Genomic DNA, 19,098 nt, shown 5'->3' on the forward strand with positions numbered 1-19,098 from the left:
CCAGCAGCCTTTGTGCTCAGCGGGAAGTCTGCTTGGGATTCTTCCCTCTCCTTCTACACTCTGTCTTTAAAATAAATACATCTTTAAAAAAATCTTGCTGGATTTTGACAGGAATTATGTTTAATTTATAGATTTAGGAAGAATTGACCTTCCAATCCATGGTGCATAGTACATTTCTCCACTTATTTTGGGTCTTTAATCTTTTACCAACTTTTGATAATTTTCAGCATACAAATCTTATATATGTTTTGTTAGATTTATTCCTAAGTATATCATTTTTGTTGGAGTAACTGTCAATGGTATTGTGGTTTTTTGTTTCCAATTTGGTTTTGAATATCAAGCAAGAATCCAGCAAAATGGAACTCTTAAATGTATCTTTAATTTTAAGCTGTGGCCTTTTCTTTCAGCTTTCTCCTACAAATAGCATTACTGGTCCTTTTAGAATTGAAGTAAGGGTAGAAAGGTTAGGTTTATTAGTCCCTCCCACTTGATATCCGATGTAGAAATAAACCCTTTGACATCTGATCATTACTGCACTTGAAAACTTCCAGGACTGGGGAGTAATCTATATAGAAGGGAGTTCATTTCAGTGATGGTAACTGATTCTTTGTTCATTTTGCTGTTGACTCATGGTCATTGAAGACCTCCAAATTTTTCCCTGCGTGGCATTTTCTTGCCTTTTTCTTTCAGATACAGGGATCCAGAGTACCACCTCAATGTGCCCTCTTTCACGTAACATCATCTTAGGTCTGGATTCTTTATTCTGTGCCCTTTTCCCAGACAGACATAAGTGTAGTGTAACTCTAGTTTTAAATGACACAGACCTTCCAGAAACTCAGGCACCTGAAAGTGATGGGAGTGCAGAAGCAGAAAGGTGCTTAAGGAATTCTGTCAGCTTGTACAGGAAGAGTGTCTTGTCTAGATGGTATGAAGGAAATGACCAGTAACCAACCACCACCAAGCACTGGACTCTCTTATGTGTGATTTTAACCGAGTTTTAAGATGCCACCTAAAATGTTCCTACAGACAAAGAAATAGGTTCAAAGGAATTTTGATTTCCCAGTATCACCCAGTTAGCAAATGGTCCAAAGATAATGGACACCAGAATCCCAAGTTGTGTTGGTTAAAAATTAAGATTCTAGAGCCATATTACAGACCTAAACAATTTATGGGGTGGGGTTAGAGGAGTAGAACAAGCTCTTTGGGGGCTTATTTAGCATTCCAAACTTTTGGAGGTAATCGTTGCCTTTGTTTTTTCTGCCTCTATATTCTGAGCACCTTATAGTTACAATGCATGTTTGGGCAACGGATGAATAAGACACATGTAAACAGAACTCCAGTGTAACGCAGAATGATACACAATAAGAAGTGCAGAGAACTATGGGTTTTCAAATGGAAGGGAGAGCACACATGGCTGAGATCAATGAAGGTTTTAAGGATAAGGCGGCATTTACAATAACTGGTGGATAAAATTTTTTATAATTTTTATTATGTATATTCAGAACAGTATTCATTGCTCATTTAATATGGCTATTCACAACTATAAAGCAATTTAAGCAACGCTGATTGTGTATTAAGATGAAAAGTTTTTACATGCTGAATCTTTTTTTTTTTTAATTTAAAATAAAGAACTATTTGGGGAGGCTTACAATTATAGGTACTCAAATTTTTGTTAATTTTAAGACAAAAGAACAATGCTTAAGAAGGATAAACATACTTAACATAAAATTACATTTCAATTTGTATTTCCATGCTATTTCAACCACTTAATTACCTTCTATATCTTGACATTCACATAAAAGAAGAGCACATCATTAATGACCCAAATGCAAATAAGAGTAAAACTCAGGCCTTAAGTATTGTATTTTAAGAGTTTATATAACTAAAAACTGAAGACAAAATTCATCATTAAGTGGTAAGTTGCTTAATTTTAGCCCATAATTTTAATTTCAAAATTGAATACTGACATTTAAAAAAAAACCATAAGGCAGATAAACTACATGCTTTTAGAAATATTAAAGAATTTAGTTCTTTGCTCACTAATCATACTTTTTTTGGTTAATACAAGTAACATTCTTCTTAATCCCACTCTTCATTTTGTGCCTATAAAAATAAAATTGTCCTCAATATTCCTAAACTCTCTGTTTCCAGATAAGGCCATTATAAGACGTTACTGAATCATAGGTTTAAAATCAGTGGCACAAATCATCTATAGATAATGTAACAAATTCATTGTTAGGTAAGGAATCAGTATAGTACAGGAACCAGCCAGAGGTAGAATTCTTAATCACAGTTTTATAGAAAAGATGCAGTAGTTTATATCTGTACTGTTTTATTAGTTATAGTATGGTAAAGTTGCTTCTCATTATGAGTTTAACAAAAGGGGGGAAAGAGAGGTCTCTTCATTAGGTGATTGTTGGCCCCTGTTTTGCACGTATTATAGGCACAAATCCTGGACACTTAAACATTTTCTTGGCCAGTTAAGGTAATCAATTATATATGGCATTTACCTCATTTTCAAAAAGCTTCATAGTAGGGATAGCTAACCTTTGTTCTCCCCCAAGGGCATAAGGAGAAGGGAAATAAATTTCTTTTTGTACCACTATGACTGTAAACTAATAAATGAACCATTCTCTCAATATCATTGCTTATTCAGAATTCCAGCAGTACTTATGTACTTTTTAAGTTGATTGTTTCTATCTCATAATTTGTCTTAATATTACAGATGGATATAACCTAAAAATTCTATTTAATTCATGATGTAGCTAAATTACTAGTATTTGAGTAATACTCCACAGATTGCAATAAGCAAGGATGGCAGAGACTTTACATAGAGTTATTCACATATTGACTTTAAATGTGGGATTCTGTGGTCTTTCAAATCCTTACTTGAATGTCAATAAATAAAGTGATCAGAAAGGTCATTTAATGAAAGCTGTAATAACAGTTGTATGTACCCAGTGCTAAACCTTACAGTAGAGTTTGTTTCATAAAATGTACCTGAATACTTATAAAAGACAATTCAAAACAGAATAAAGCAACTGTAAAAAATAAAACCCTAGCCAAGTATAGTTTCTTCAGTTATCTGGAATTTTGTCTCATGATTGATATTAGGATTAGGTCATTATGATGAACCAATCAGATTCCAGATACTTAAGAGTTTATTTAAGTGAACTTAATTTTGATCAGATGTTCTCAAGCTTACCTAAATTCTTCTTTATTGATTGTTGTTGATTTGAGAACTTAGAAAAGGAGATACTTATTTATGTAAGGCCCAGATTTTTAAGCAGTATCTCCTTTACTGCTGGTAATAATGTATTATCCAAGTCAGTAATCATGTTAAAACTAACATATCACTGGTGAAAGGTAATATAAAAATAAAATTATTTCCCCCTCACATTTAATTTCAAAATTCTAGATCTTAGTTAAGGACTAGACAAAATGTGTCCTTATGGAGACCGAGCAGCCTTTAGCTACTTCATATCAAAGAGAAAATTTGTTCCAATTTTAATAATGACTGAGCATTTTTAAGAATCATCAAAATGTTGGCCTTTGGGGAATATAAGCTAAGTATATAATACTTTTTGCTAATACTTTAAATTGAAATATGTTTAGTTATAAAAATCTCACAAATCTGTTTTTCACAGCTATGCTTCTATTTACATTATGGGAGAGATCCACATGTAAAAAGAAAAGTTGAATTTTTGTCTTCTAAATATATATCCAATCATGATTAGGTAATCCTCAGATGATTTATAACTTAATATACTAAAATTATACAATTAATTTATAATTGCCACATTTACAAAGAAATTTCAATATACCGAAAACTTCTAATTTGTAGTTGCCACATTTACAAAGAAACTTCTAGGTAAGACAATGTTTTAAAAACAATGTTTGGTGTTGCATTTAGGCCCAAAGTTCATTTATTTAAATCACCTATGACATTTGCAAAATTTTTTCAAACTTAGGAAAATGCTGATATATGGCTTCATTCAATTATACCTATACTCTGTGAAATATTTGTTATACACTTAAGTACAACTGAAACAATAAGATTACTTGCACAGAGAAAAGTGAAGATTCCTTTCACCTTAAAATTATACTTGTTTCACACTTGTAATGCTTGAAAACGTTTTTCGAAAAGACTACTAATGGTCTTGATTATAACAGCGTATTGCATTTTTCTGTCTTTTTTAACGTTAAGTATTCTAGTTTAAAGTTTTAAGTTCTACTTTTCCTCTTATCTTCAAATAGACTCTTTAGCATATAAACTTGAATGGCTGACACTACCACCATTACCACTAAGTTAACCATGGACCAGAAATTGACTCTATCAAAGTTGCTTTCTTGTATGTTTCGATCACGAGCTTCAAATGCTCTAAGCAGAGTCTGGATATGACCACTTTTGCTTAGTCTGGCCTTGATACTGTTGATGGATTCCTGGAGATAAATAAAATAATTTTACTATAAAAGAATGCTCAGTAATTTTAAGTTCATTTAAACATGTGATTCACAGTACCCTGACACTCATTAGTTTTATATCCAAACACAATTTTAATTAAGGGACAGGTACTACTTGGATTACCTAAAGATCTTTTGTAAGTTTATGTAATAGTTCTCCTGATATATTTAAATTATTGTTTACAAATACTTTACAGAGGAGCAAAGCTAATGTAAATTGAAAATGTAAAAATCTATTTCAGTGGCATAATGCCAGGAATTTTATATACACTATCTATTTCTTAGCTTTCACAACCATAAGAAAAAGACAAGTTTCAAAAAACCTAACTGATAAAAAAAAAAAAACCTGATAACTTTTAGGTATTTATATAATGCACTGTGTGTTTATAGTATTTTCTTTGAATGTTAGTTTTGTCCAATTTAGTGTCTAGCATTTTCATCTCAGAAAATAATAGTGACATCAGAAAATATTCCAATTTTTGATATGCATATTATACATCCAAAAGTATAATCTATTTTTAATACAAAAATGTTCCAAGATCACATTTGTAAAACAAGCTTATCAAGATGCACTCTAAGTTGTACATCTTCCAAAAAACCTATTTTTATAGTAGGGTCCTGGTGAGAGAAGTGATTTGAAAAAGGGCTATATGAATATACGTTAAAATTAAGTTGAGATTTAAAATGATGTCAAAATACAGTTGACCCTTGAACAACATGAGGATTGGAGGTGCCAATGCCCTGCACAGTTAAAAATCCACGTAAAACCTTTGATTCCGAAAAACTTTACTAATAGTGTACTGTTGACCAGAAGCCTTATATAAACAATCAAGACACATTTTGTTATATATATTATATATTGTATATATATATATCATATACTGTATTCCTACAATAAAGTAAGCTAGCGATTTGAAAATGTTACTAAGAAAATTATAAGGAAGAGAAAATACATTTATACTACTCTACTGCACTTACTGAAAATCTGTATAAGTAGACCTGCATAGTTCAACTGCACATTGTTCAGGGATCAATAGTACATATGGCAAAAATAAGAAAATACTAGAAACAGATTTTCCTGGATAGTCATCTTGCTTAAAATCCTTATTTAAGCAAAAACTATACTCAAAATTTCAGACTATTCTGCTAAACCTACAAAACTACAAAGTATAATATTTACCATCTGGGCATATTGGTAAAGCAACAGTGATCTAGGAATGCAAATATTTTCTAGAAAAATAAGGAATTCAGATCCCCAGATAAAAAGATCATGCATAGTTCTTTCCAGTATTACAGCAATGACAGCCAAATACAAAATTATTTATCAAAGTCTATTCCCCAAAATTTTGGAGAAATAAAACTCCCGAGAGACATTTTATTTTTCTTTAAAAAGGGCTTATTTATATTTAAATCTGAACTTGGTCATTTTGTTTAACCATGTGAATGAATTCAATCTCTTTTGAGAATGCAGTGAAGTACACTAATAAGATTTGTAAGTACTAGTGTTTTAGTCTTGTTGGCAAAATAAATTTAAAATGGAAGAATAAGTTGATATGATTGAAATTTAAAAGATATATACATGGGAAATTATGGTAAGATAAAAAACTGTCATGGTAAAAATTCATACCAATCAAACTTAATCCTTTCAGTTTGCATTCATAGTAACACCAATGAAAAAGGTAAGAAAACTAACATTTATTATGCCATACACTGTTTAAAGCACTTAGATACATGACATTTCTTATTTCATCCCCACAACAACTCTAGAGGTATTATTCCCATTTTGCAGGTAAGGAAACCAAGGCTCTGAGGGCTCAGTCACTAAGACGATCACATACATGATGGTCTAATTTTGTGACTTCTTAAGCTAACTCATCTACATACAGTATGTCTCTTCTGCTATTTGACAGCTGCTTTCCTAAAAAAACTCAAGCGATCAAAAAAGTTCAGGTTATAATACTATTAGAGATTACACAGTTTTAATTTGCAATGACCATGTTATTTCTACTGCAGGAATTTCTGCAATACAGCTATATACGCTATTTACAAATACCACTCAGTAAATTCTATCATTTGATTACATCTACCTGTGGCTGAAGGGTAATGACCTTTACCCCCTATCCCAGTACTATTATTAACAAATAGGTTCTTACACATGCACATTTCATTATGCATGTAAATGATAAAGCAATTCAAACAGAGAAGCCATATTCTTAAAGTTTTTACTCCTGAATGTAGTCCTAGTTTCTGATAACTGCTAGGTCTGGTCTGAGTAATACAGTGTTCCCAAATTAATCAAGTAATATCAAATTGCATGTTATAAAAACTATGGGAAAAATGCCTATAACATCTCAAGTATTTACAAATTGCTCACTTTTTTCCTATGTGTAAGTATGCTATAGATCATTACATTTTTCTGTCTGTGACCATTCTAAGGGAGTCTGTGTTCAAATTTTAGTTCCCCCCTCTCTGGTTATGTGACAAACATTACTTAATCTCCCCTAAACCACAATTTCCTTATTGGAAAGATGGAGATAAATAATCCTCATAGAGTTAAGTAAAGATTATATGAAATAATGCAGAGAAAATGCTTATTTCAGTGCCTATCACACAGTCAGACCTCTGGGTAATTTTTATTTATGAAAAGACCATACTGACCAGGATGTCTTCCAGTTTCATATCCAACATGTCTGTGCCAGTAATATATTTCTTCCAGTCCTCCTGTTCTTGCTCCTGTTCTCCCATATTATCCAGGATTAATTCAAAGAAAATCACCTTCTCAGAAATGGTGCTGAATGTATTATCAAAGCAGAACATGTAGTCACCATCTTCAGTCTCTACCCTGTATTAAAAAAAGTACATGTCTTCAGTTATCTGTACTCCAATCTGGGATCAAAGGAAAAACTACTATAGATAAGAAATAACACGGTTTATAGTAATTGGACAGTTTACTGATAAAAAGACTTCCTTGGTATTGAAAGATAATTTATAATTTCTTGGGAAAGAGGCAACCTGGAAATATATATGTAAATATATATATATGTAGTTGCAACTTAGATGTGCTTGGCATTTACTCAGGAAATCATGGTAAAAGATCCTGACCTAATTTTTGGAAAAGGATAGGATTAAAAACATAGATATGTGATACCTCACAATGATCTTTAATATTTATTAAGAGTAATTTATCATGAGTTCAATTCATATGCAAATGTAACCACAGACCTCCCCTTTAATTGAGATTACTTTCTAAAGTGACTTTTGTTTTCAAAAGCAGTGATGGATTGTTCTAAATGCTTTCTTCCAGGCCTCCTACAGATTAAGAACATCTTTATAACATAGGTTTACAAAGGTTGGGGATCAGTGGCCAACAAACAGAGCTTTACTGTCAGTGGCATTAGCTTTACTGAATAAATACCAATCACATCTAAGTTAAACTTACAACTTGGTCTCATTAGCTTCACATTCAAGATAACTGGCCTACAACATGTGATACTTTTAAGTCAATCTCCACTTCTTTTCCACCCCTATTTCCAACTTTTTTAGTTTAAGCATAAGAAAGAAGTACTCAGCAATCTGATTGGATCTTAACATATATACTATAAATAAAAAATAGCCAATACTTATATACCCCTTTATAATTTACACACTACTTTCACATATTTTAGTTCTTTTAATCCTTACCATATTTGGAAGTAGGCATAACTGACCTTTTCAAGGTAAGTAAAATAAGGTTCACATAAATTAAAATACTTGCCTATGATCACACAGCTGTCATAGGCACAGACGAAGCTTGGTTTTCTGACTCTCATGTTAATTGATCTTTCTTTTCTATAATACTGCTCAGAGCCTGTCTGCATTCCTTGCAATCTCCTCAGTCATGACAAACCTTTTTCTTGAGGATGTATTTAACCTTTGGAAGAAGCTTGAAGAATATACTGGTGAATACAGTGGGGAACAATTTTAAAAGGAAAAAAATGTTATGACTATTATGTAAAGTTAAGTTCAATGTTAATCACTTTTAAATTTAACTCAATTTTGTTTAGTCTTAATTTTATTTAACTCAACTTTATTTAGCCATTCTTAACACTGCACTGGATAAAAAGGGGAAGCTTTGTACGTACTCTTTTTATATGTAAAGTGCAGATATACATACAGTACAAAAACCGTGGTTTTAAAATTTCATGGGGGGATGATAAGGCAGAAAAGTCTAGAAAGGTTGCATGGGGACAGGAGTAAAAATGAAAAAAGTTTGAGAAGCACTGACTCATACGGATGAGCTTCAGCATGTGTATGGAAAAAAAAGGATGTTTTACTACTTTATAGTCATTCCTATACTAATCTCTTTCTAAATCAGTGTTGACTGCTTTTATTAGAAAGGAACTTTAATACTACAAATGATACAAAATATTATCCAAATAAAAATTGCAGAGTTAATTTTCCTTTCAAGTAGAATAAAGAGCAACAGTAGTCCAGAACAGATAAATTCTGGTGTGAGTTACAGTAATATTCATTCAGTTGTCTAGAAAAATACAAACACACAAACACACACACACAGACTTCTAATTCCTGGAAGTGCCAGCCAATAGGTATTACTTAAGCTGCTTATAGTTCTGTTTGGAGATATTTTTACTAACCCTGCCTTCTGAAAGGACAGTATTTGTTTTAAGAATTTAAGCAAAAAACTATTTCAGTGCCATAACAGACATATTTTATAACCTGCCTTTAAAAAGTTAATATAGCTAAAAATACAATTTCATTTAAATCTGACTTTTTAGAAAGTAGATTTGTAAATTTGGTGTAGTGATTAAGAGTGAGTTGGATGGCCTGGTTTTAAATCCTGGCTTTGCTGTACACTAACTTTAGTGCTCTATGCCTCAGTTTCTTTATTGATAAAATGATAATATTATGTACCTCATAGGACTGTGGTGAAGAATAAAAAAAATAAATATAAAGCACTTAGAACAGTAGCCTGGCACATCAAAAGAACTCCATAAATGTCAACTCTTATAAACTCATTGTTTTTTCCCACTGGTTTAATGAGAGGTAATTCTATGCAAGAGAGCAATAAGATATCTTTTTTCCCTAACAGTTAATCTTAATTTATCTCTAAAGGAATGGAGAAAATTGGAGAAAAAAAATGACAAATTCTACAGATTTTCTAGATTCTGAAATTTAAAGATGAGCTGCATTTTTAGTTTCTGTTCATATAACTATCAAAGAGAAAGCATAGTTCCAAGTTTATCAGTCGAAACTGACTTTTTAAATTACTGTTTCTCTATTTTATTTATTAATAGTTTATATAAATAATTTTTTCTGAGCTCTCCATAGATAAAATGCCATTTTAAAAAGCACTTTAATAAAATAAAGAATAAGAAATTTTAAAACTTTCTAAATAAAAACTTAAACTTTCAAAATTAAAAACTTTACAAATTAAATAAAAATAAAAATAAAATCAAGCACTCTGAAAAGAGTATTATAGTTGAGCTATTTTCCCCCTCATTCATTCATACATGTATTTAGTATTTACTATCAGTTACATGCCAAGTATGCTGGTTAACAAAGACCAATAACTGTAATAGCTAGTACTTACATAGTGCTATGTGCCAGAGATGTTCTAAGCATCGTATGGTAGAAAGCAAGAACTCTGATCCATCCTGCCTCCTCCTCTTAATAAATGTGTATCCCTGCAGACTTATTTAACTTCTCTGAGCCTCCTTGTCTGTAAAATGGGAATTGGGGAATCAAAGAATCTCTCATAATGGGTTGGAATGATTAATTTAGAAGCATATAAAACGCAAAGCCTAGTTTATGGCAAACAGTAGACCGTATTTGCTTTTCTTCTTCCTGTACACTCACAGCTTAGTTTTAATGCAATAACATGAGTAAACAAAGTGCTATAGTAAAATGATAGCATGAACAGGGAAACACACCACTGAGATATGAAAAAGAGAAGTGAGATTAAGAGAGCATATATAGCCTTTTGTCAAACTCTAAACTTGTAACAAGTTATTTTCTTTCTGGTTTCCTCTGGTCAGATCTTTTACTATCCATTTTCTAATTATCTAAAAAGAATGAGGTCTGAGTTTAAAAAAACCAACTTTTACATGCATACACACACAACACATACACACAAAGATGTATTGTACCTGTTTTTTTAAGAAAGGAAATAGGGGGCAAAGATGATACAGCGAGCAGCTCCAACTGTAGAATACATACCTGGAACAGTAACTTAAAATGGAAAGGTTGTGCGCTAGTCAGAAAGACAGATTTAAAATGCCACAATAGACTGAATGCAATACCTAGGGCATATTCATCTTATTTAACCAAAGCAAAGAAAAAATTTGGGATCAATACAAAACGCCTAAAAAAAGAAAAAAGTTAATGGAAGATATTTTAGTTTATGAGAGACCACTATCTAGGACTGTTTAAACTGTTCATATGGAATCATTTAATACTGATGTTTGTATCAAATGTGCTAAATTTTCTTGCCCTGCAGATAGCTCATTGGTATTACTCAGCCCAAGGAACTCAACTAAGAGATCACTTACGTGTGAACTCCATCTGATTTTCTTTGTTCAAAAACTAAGGTTCTTCCTTCTGGAGAGGCAAGATGGAAATCAATATCTAATCCTGCTCCATCTAAAACCTGTAGAAAAGCACAAAAGAACACATTACAAATTCTGAAAATAAAAAATATAAAAAGTATATCATATGATGAAAAGATTTTCTTTCTAAACCTAGAGAGGTAAAGAAAGTCAACAAGATGCATGTAAGGGCTAGAAAGGAGCACAAAGATCACCCAATTCAATTCCATTCATTTTGGAACTTTCTTACCAATTCTTGTTGCCATCACCTAACTTTAGGCTTTATAAATATTACTGAAATAATCTTCCTAAAATGGTGCCTTGATTGAGAAGCCCTGTAGAGTGGAAAGAAACACAGAAGAGGGTTCAAATGGTAAACCTTTTTAGTTAGGCAATTTAGAGCATGCTATGTAGCTTTTCTGAGTTTGTTTCCTCTTCAATAAAATAATAATTAGGTATTTCTTAACCCAGAATTCAAAACTTCCATGATCTGACTCCAACTGACTTCTTCGGTGCATTCACCTATTATTCCCTGATATGAACTGATTATTCCAAGTAGGCTATTGGCTTACTGGCCAGTGAACACAATCTGTTCCTTTACAATCCCCAAATGATGATAGTAGCTAACAATTAACAATGTATGCCACACATTGTTTTAAGTGCTTTATCTGGGTCAATTTCCTCATAACAATTCTAAGAGGTAGGTCTTACTACTGTTCTCAGTAAAATAAACAGAAGAACCAATCAACAGAACAAACAGAAAAAAAAAAAAACACAAAAAAATGAGGCACAGAGAAATAGTTTTCTCAAGGTAGATAACAGCCAATGAATGGCATGGTCAAAATTTGAACTCAGCAATTTTCCTCTGATAACTACTCTTTTTCTTATGTAACACTCCATTTTATTTTTCTCGGTGGCTTTAATGGAATGATATAAAAATTACCTATTCCTGTGCTCTACTTACTGATCAACAGAAGTAGTTTCAAATAGCTAGCTAAATACACATAATTCTCTTTCATTTTCAAATCCCATTAAAATGAAGAAAATATATAATGATACAAATAACAACACTGGAAATCTAGGAAGACTGTTAACAGACACGAAGAGTAAGGAATTTCTGGAAGATAGTCCACTGAGCAAAGGATATATCTAGGTACCAACAGCTATCAATCTCAAAATTCTCACTGAAACAGACTAGAGAAACACATTTGTTGAAATCAATGCCCTCTTTTTCATGTTACCGGTTTTACTGAGAGGACCGAATTCTGAAAAAATAGTTAACATAAGCCGACTTCAAAATGTTTCCTCATAAATATATATCCTTAGAGAAATTCCAGAATGTGTAATCCATAAAAATGAGGTTGCTGATAGAAAAATAAAAAAGATCAAAAATGTTGTTGCCAAAATAAAGCCTTAACAAATGTAATGACAGCAGAATGAATATGGATAGAGACTAAAAATCAGGAAGGAACCAAGGAATTCTCAGAACAAGGTGAAAAAGTACAGATGAAAAGTATCAGAAAAATGGTAAGACCCTTTGTGAAGGACAGAGCTAAAGATTTCAAATATCAATCTAACAAGGATTTCAAAGAAGAGAACCAAGAGAAATGAAGGAAGGAAATCGTCAAAGAGAACAAAAATTCTTGCTTCAAAAGATAAAAATCTTTAGACTGGAAGGGGCTAATAGATGTGAAAGATAAAAAAATCCTACTGACTTTCCCAAAGGATTTAAAAAGAACAACCTAGAAACTTCCAATGATAAGTAGTAAAGAACTGCAAAATAAAGGGGCGCCTGGGTGGCACAGCGGTTAAGTGTCTGCCTTCGGCTCAGGGCGTGATCCCGGCGTTCTGGGATCGGCGTTCTGGGATCGAGCCCCACATCAGGCTCCTCCGCTATGAGCCTGCTTCTTCCTCTCCCACTCCCCCTGCTTGTGTTCCCTCTCTCGCTGGCTGTCTCTATCTCTGTCAAATAAATAAATAAAATCTTAAAAAAAAAAAAAAGAACTGCAAAATAAGAATTGGGATTGGCATCAGAATTCTTACATATAATACTAGATGCAAAAAAAACCAATGCAGCCATGTCTTCAATGACCTCAAGTAAAAGAAAATTATATTTACTAAAGTGAAAGCAAAAAGTTAGTCCAAGGACTTAAACCATTTTAAAAGAATTTGACTCAAAGTTATCCTCTAAAAAAACCAAAAAAAGTTACCCATTTAATCAGAAAATGAGAGATCTAACAAAACTAAACAAAGATTTCAGTTTGGTAGTGGCTGTCAGGCTTAATGAAATTGTTAAAAATGATAATTAAGAACACAGAAGATAACTTAAAAATATATAACACAACTTTAAAACATAAAATACTTATTTAAAAAAAACACCATAATCTGAAACTAAACTTCCTGATGATTTCCCTAGAAGATGATGAGTGCCACTCTCCCTCATCTGCACTTGTTGTTGTAACAGTCTTTTGGTTCCTCAAAGGCTTTCTTCTGTCTTCTTCCTCAATGCCTTGGAACATGCTATTCTTTTTTACCAATTGCCTTGTTCTAATCACGCCTTTATGCCTAATTAGACTGATTTTTCTACAGATCTGAACTCTACTTCTGGAATGTCTTCTCTCAATTTCCAGATGAAATTAAGTCCTCCTATTAAACCTCCTCATAGTTGTATAAACCTACCTTCATAGCACTTTAAGAGTTACAATTTTACATTTATTTTACATTTATTTGATTACTGTCTTTTTCTATTCTGGATTGTATGAGAACATGGACTATATTTTTACTCGCCGTTAAATCTGTAGCACTTAGCATAGTGCTCCAACAAATTAAGCACTTAGCAATGATTTTTAAAAAGTTAACTGATCTAGTTTATTCATAAGATATATGTATTGACATTTAAAATTTTCAAGAACTTAATATAATGTGGGGTTGGTCAATTATTCTAAAAGTGTCCTCCTAAAGCTGAAAAGTAAGAAATGGTTAAAAATTTTCACTATGTCACAGTGACCCAAGGGCAATGTCTGGAATGTCTGTTTCCTGACATTTTATAAAGACAAAAAGCAGTAGCTTACTGTTATTGGAAAATTAATCATGGAGTTGGAATATGCAAACAAAAAGCTGAAGATTATCTCTTGCCCTACAAACCCCTCAACATTGTCTAGGACTACAGACGTTAAATCATTTTACTTCTCTCTTCAATCAAAACAATTAAGTTGTTTAGGGAGAATACTTTGGAGGAGCAGTCCCTTTAAGAGTGACTACAGATGCAGAGCAGAAAGCTAAACCAAGCCAGCTATATAACTCTAGGAGTGTAAATGTAGAAAACCAACATTCACTGCCCATCTACCAGTGTCAGGGATGGTCTATGAAAACTTATTCACTCATTTTTTCAAATCAATTCTATGAGGTAATTACTATTATCTCTATTTTACAACTGAGGGGTTAAGTAACAGAGTTAGGATTTCAACCCAAGCATTTTATCTCTATGGGTTTTATATTATAATCATAAGAGGTCAGTAGTTCATATACATTTCCTCCCTAATACCAATACCTGGATAAATATTAAGGAATTTTCAAATAATTTTCTAACATGGATTATTTTACTAACCTCCAGTTGGGTTTCCTTGCCTCTAATTTTGCCCTCCTTTAATCCATTTTCCACACCATACCCAGTGATCTGTCTAAAAACATTTCTGACTGTTACCATGCTTTTTATATCTTCAATGGCCCTTGTACAGAACAAGGGCAAAGCCACTCAGCACGGTACACAAGGCTGAGATTCATGATCCATGATCCAGCCTCCTGACCTCTCCAATCTATTTTACTTCTACTCCCACCCTAGACTTTACAGTCTTTAGGTCTAATAAAAACTCAGCACTTGTACTGTCTACATACTGCCCACCAACAAAACACATTATGCATTTTTATAACTATTTGTGTTTTGTTCCTTTTCCTGAAATGTCCCTCCTTCCTTGCATTCTTGTCTCACTTAAGCATCTTTCTAGATTCAAATTTATTTTTTCCAGGAATCCTTTTCTGAAACATCAGAGAAGTGGCTGTCCTCTAATAGCACTTAACGATACTTTATTGAAATTATACCTTAAATAATAAGATCCTTGAAAACAGACTCTTTTTTTGTCCGTGTCATAGTTGGTCATCTCATCCACACTTCTCCCACCTCCCCCTCCACCCCTGCCAATTACCCGCACACAGTAAATGAACTTTTGAACTACACTGGAGATCAAGAAATGTGTTCTAGCCTCAGTTTTGCTCACTGTGACTTCAGAAACTGTGCTCTCTATTGCTTTCCTTAAACATCTATAAATAATTTAATTCTAAGGTTCCTTCCGATGAAAATTCTACATAACTTATTTTGCTCCATACTCGACAGTAACTGTTGAAAAAATTCTTTACATCAACTTAAAAAAATTATCATTATAAATTAAGTAATCTGTGAAAAAATTAAAAGGTGGACCACATCAACGCATTTTTTTTTCAGTGCGACCCAGAAACATCAAAATTAGCTGTGTGGAACTAACAAGATTTCTTCTAAGAAATTACCCTCTTCCACAATGACTACATAAATTAAGGCAAATTCCGACATAATATTATGAAGATACTAAAAAGAAAACAACGATATGGGAGAAATGCTTACAATGATGAACCAAAAGTTATAAAGATTTAATATACAATTACTAAAAGTAAACATGAGAAGGAAATGTACCCATTAAATATATCAAGAGCTCCTTCCAAAATATTCCAAAATCGGATTTAGTGACAATCACAAGATCACAATTCAAAAAAAGGATTCAGTTAAGGAACTGAAGCAATGACGGTGAAGATTTATAATACCGGAATTGGGTGAGCGTGGTAGGGGTAACAAAACAAGTGTCATCATCTCCTCCAATGATGAAGGAGAACGTGTTATCAATCCTGTATTGCGAAATTCCCAGTATCCAAACATGTGCTGGTTAGTAAGGCGATGGGCGAATTATGAAACAAAAGCGAAAACCACCTAGATCACCAGTGCTGGCCTCTTTCCGACAGGAGAAAAGGGGAGAGGGCGGGTAGTCAATTCCAGGTCCCGCCTAACTTCTGGGTCCCCGTCCCCAGGAGAGCCGAGCCTCGCGCGCTTGCGCGGAGCGGGCCGGCTACCCCGGCGGCCCTCGTCCCTTCACCACCCCGGCAGTCCACGAGAAGTTTCTAAGCGGGTGAGAGGCGAAGACGCGGTGTAGCTGGGATAAAGGAAGGAGGCTAGCTCACCCTCTGCACTTACTTGGTACTCAATCTCCAGCGAGGCCTTCAGGGGCATGGGCTGGTAGAAACACTCCTTCTGGCCGGCCGGAAGGGTAAACGTGAAGTCGCTGTCTAAGGAGGGCGTGAAGCCGGCCACCCCCGGCAGCAGCACTGGGTACAGAGTGGCCAGGAGGAGCACCAGGCAGGGCAGCCAGATCTTGTCGCCCATCCCTGCCGGGGCGATCTGGGGCTGGAAGAGACGCGAGAGGTGTGCGTTATTGGCACCTAGGCTCCGCTTTTCCTCCCTGGACTCCTCGTGGTTGGCAGGGAAATCTGGAGCCTGAAAAACACCCCAGGTGGCGGCCGCGGCGGCGGCACAGGATCCCTCAGAGCGGGAAACGCAGGTCTCCAAAGGGTAGGGATCGAGGGGCGGGGCCAGCAGTCCTTTTCCGCACCCTTCTCGGTCTCGGCCTCCTCAGGCCCGGCGTGAGCGCGCTTCGCCTCACACCCGGGAGGCAGGTTCCCATGGCTTCCCCCACACCAATGGGCGTCTTCGGGGTAATTGTGGGAAATGTAGTTCCGGGCGAGCCGGCTTGGACGCGCTCGCAGACCAAGATCCCCGACAGGCCCCACGCCTCTGCGTCGCGTCACGCAGAGCCTGCGCGGGGGGCGGGGCTGCGGCCGGGGAGGTGCGTCCCCAACGGCTCCCGCGGCGGTTCGAATTCGGTGCAGCTGGGGTTCACTCGTTCCCCGCGTGGAGTGTCTGATGCTTCCACGCCCCGAACTCGGGAGAGGGTCCGAGGCTGAGGCTTCCGAACGCGGACGAGAGCGCGTCGTGCGCTGTTGTCAGGTGGGTCTGTCTCCCAACTACGACTTGGGTGGTGAGTGCTCCTTGGAGGGTGCAAACAGGCCTACCTGGGGGAGTTTTGTTCCTTTCCCTCCCAGCACCCTCGGACTTTGCAGGCTTGTATTTTACTTGAGAAATCGGAGAGGAAGATGTCATGTTTTCCTCCGCTTCTTTAAGATGAACGTAGGATCAGTTCTGTCAAATTGAGAGTTCTTGATAACAGGACCATAGAACATAAATCCGTGACCCCCTTCCAAAACGAGGAATCTTTTTCGACGACAGCCCATCCTATTACATGCAAGGTTTAGAATAAAGAACACCGGTTTTTCGGTGTTGATGGGTGTGCCTGTGCGTAAAACTACCAACGCGTCGTTAGGACCAGAAGATGACCTGGTCGGGGCCTGTAGGTAGCGTGATGCACTTTTCTACGTATGTACAGGCAGTGGAGATAGACTTTTATAACTATTTTAAGTTGAAGGGAAGAAAAGTCTTCATTTGGCAGATGGCTCAGTAGGAAAAAAAAATTAAAAGCAAATGTATTCATTGGTACTGAAGAAGTGTTAGGGAATTGTTACATTAAAATACACAGAAGATGTTGGACGTAAAACCTGATTTAGCTGAAATGTAATATCGAATGATATTTTAGGATTTACCCAAATTGTACCCTTTTTTCCTTCACCATCCTGTAGGAAGCTAGAGATGTTGAAAAGATAAAGCAGAATGGGGACCTGATCCATTGACTTTTGTATGAGAGAGTCTTCTCACTTAAGCAGAAGCAAATTTGTGCAAACGAAAGGGGGGAAAAAGAAACATTTTCTCTGCGATTACATGGTGTCTCATTTAATTTCCTGCCACAGTTTCTTCCAATAAGGTGAGGGTTTTCTTTTTAATCTTCCTTCTTATATCTGAGAAATTTTGAGTGGAGAATAAATTTGCCAGTCTATTTTAGCTGGGTGAGGGGAAGGAAGGGCAATTCAGCAGTCATCGTTTATTCACTGAACATATTGACCTTCCGTAAGTGCCTTGAAACCCTGAACATAATGCATAAGACTCCTAACCTTTTGGAGCTTGGGATGTGGTCAGAATTCTAGAAGGGTGATGGAAGAGAGGTGCTACAATGACAAAGGTAAATGAGATCTGTAAGAGGAATGTAATTTTAAGATGCAGAAAGATCTAAAGTAGTAGAGATTTTAAAGCCTTAGTTTTATTATATAAATATGTATTTTAATACATAATGATTATATGTATTAATTATTAATAATAAAGTGTGGCACTTTATCACGATTTTTATGTGTAAAGGTTATTTAGTAGAGAATTTCACAACTTTGGAGATACTCATTAGTTGAAGAAAGAAAAACTTTTCTTCATGAATTTCTGAGTTAACTTGCCAAATGCCATTTTGATCTCTGTGGTTGTGATGTGAATGTGTGTGTTTTTTAAATTTTATAACCATTGTGAATGGGAGAAGGAGATAACCTTTATTTGGTAATAAATTGCCATTAAGAAAATATGAGTGACTATAATGATACCAATTTTATCAGATTTCCAGAGCTTCTAATTTGATTATGTAAGTTCAGACAGCTCATCTTGACATTGATCTGTAAGTTAGAAATTGCAGTGTGACATAATTAAAAGGTCTTTGGATCCTGATGACTTAGGTTCAAATCTTGTTTCCACCATTTACAGTTTATGTGACCTTGAGCAAATTATTTAATTTGCCTTATTCTTAGTTTGTTTTAACTTTAACGTGGAATAACAATATTTAATGTGCACTATTGTTAGAAAGATTAAATGTGCTTAGAAAAGGGAACTATGGAACTTTCTATTTCCTTGGCTTTACACTGCAGAGAAATTCATTGTTACTGGGTTTTTGTTTTGTTTTGTTTTTTAAGTTATCATGAAAGATTGCACAACATTTGAGGTAAACAGAAAAATAATGAGTTAAATTCTATTAATGTGAGAGTATTT

The 19,098-nt window shown here is 34.8% G+C and overlaps 2 protein-coding genes across 8 annotated transcripts in view; one reads left to right on the plus strand and one right to left on the minus strand.

Moving 5' to 3' along the window:
* Positions 1-1,460: 1,460 nt before the first annotated feature.
* On the minus strand, positions 1,461-16,782 carry TMED5 (transmembrane p24 trafficking protein 5). Of its 2 annotated transcripts, XM_045801774.2 has the most exons (5): positions 16,324-16,782; positions 11,013-11,110; positions 7,123-7,306; positions 5,030-5,082; positions 4,240-4,445 (listed from the first exon to the last, which is right to left on the minus strand). In XM_045801774.2, the coding sequence occupies exons 1-5, from the start codon at positions 16,510-16,512 to the stop codon at positions 4,382-4,384; spliced, it is 588 nt and encodes a 195-aa protein (XP_045657730.2). In that variant the 5' UTR covers positions 16,513-16,782; the 3' UTR covers positions 4,240-4,381. The 2 variants fall into 2 exon arrangements, with proteins under 2 accessions (XP_045657729.1, XP_045657730.2); XM_045801773.2 differs by lacking the exon at positions 5,030-5,082 and having other exon boundaries at positions 1,461-4,443.
* A 50-nt stretch (positions 16,783-16,832) lies between these two features.
* Positions 16,833-19,098, plus strand: part of CCDC18 (coiled-coil domain containing 18) — a 113,202-nt gene continuing 110,936 nt past the window's right edge. For all 6 annotated transcript variants that reach the window (XM_045801765.2, XM_045801768.2, XM_045801770.2 and 3 more), the window contains exons 1-2: positions 16,833-17,133; positions 17,820-18,001. The gene's annotated coding sequence lies outside the window, so the exon portion shown is untranslated. The remainder of the gene's footprint in view (positions 17,134-17,819; positions 18,002-19,098) is intronic.

This window comes from Ursus americanus, chromosome 12 (assembly GCF_024610735.1).
Source record: "Ursus americanus isolate L20-20 chromosome 12, mUrsAme1.1.p, whole genome shotgun sequence".
NCBI classification, from domain to species: Eukaryota; Metazoa; Chordata; class Mammalia; order Carnivora; family Ursidae; genus Ursus; species Ursus americanus.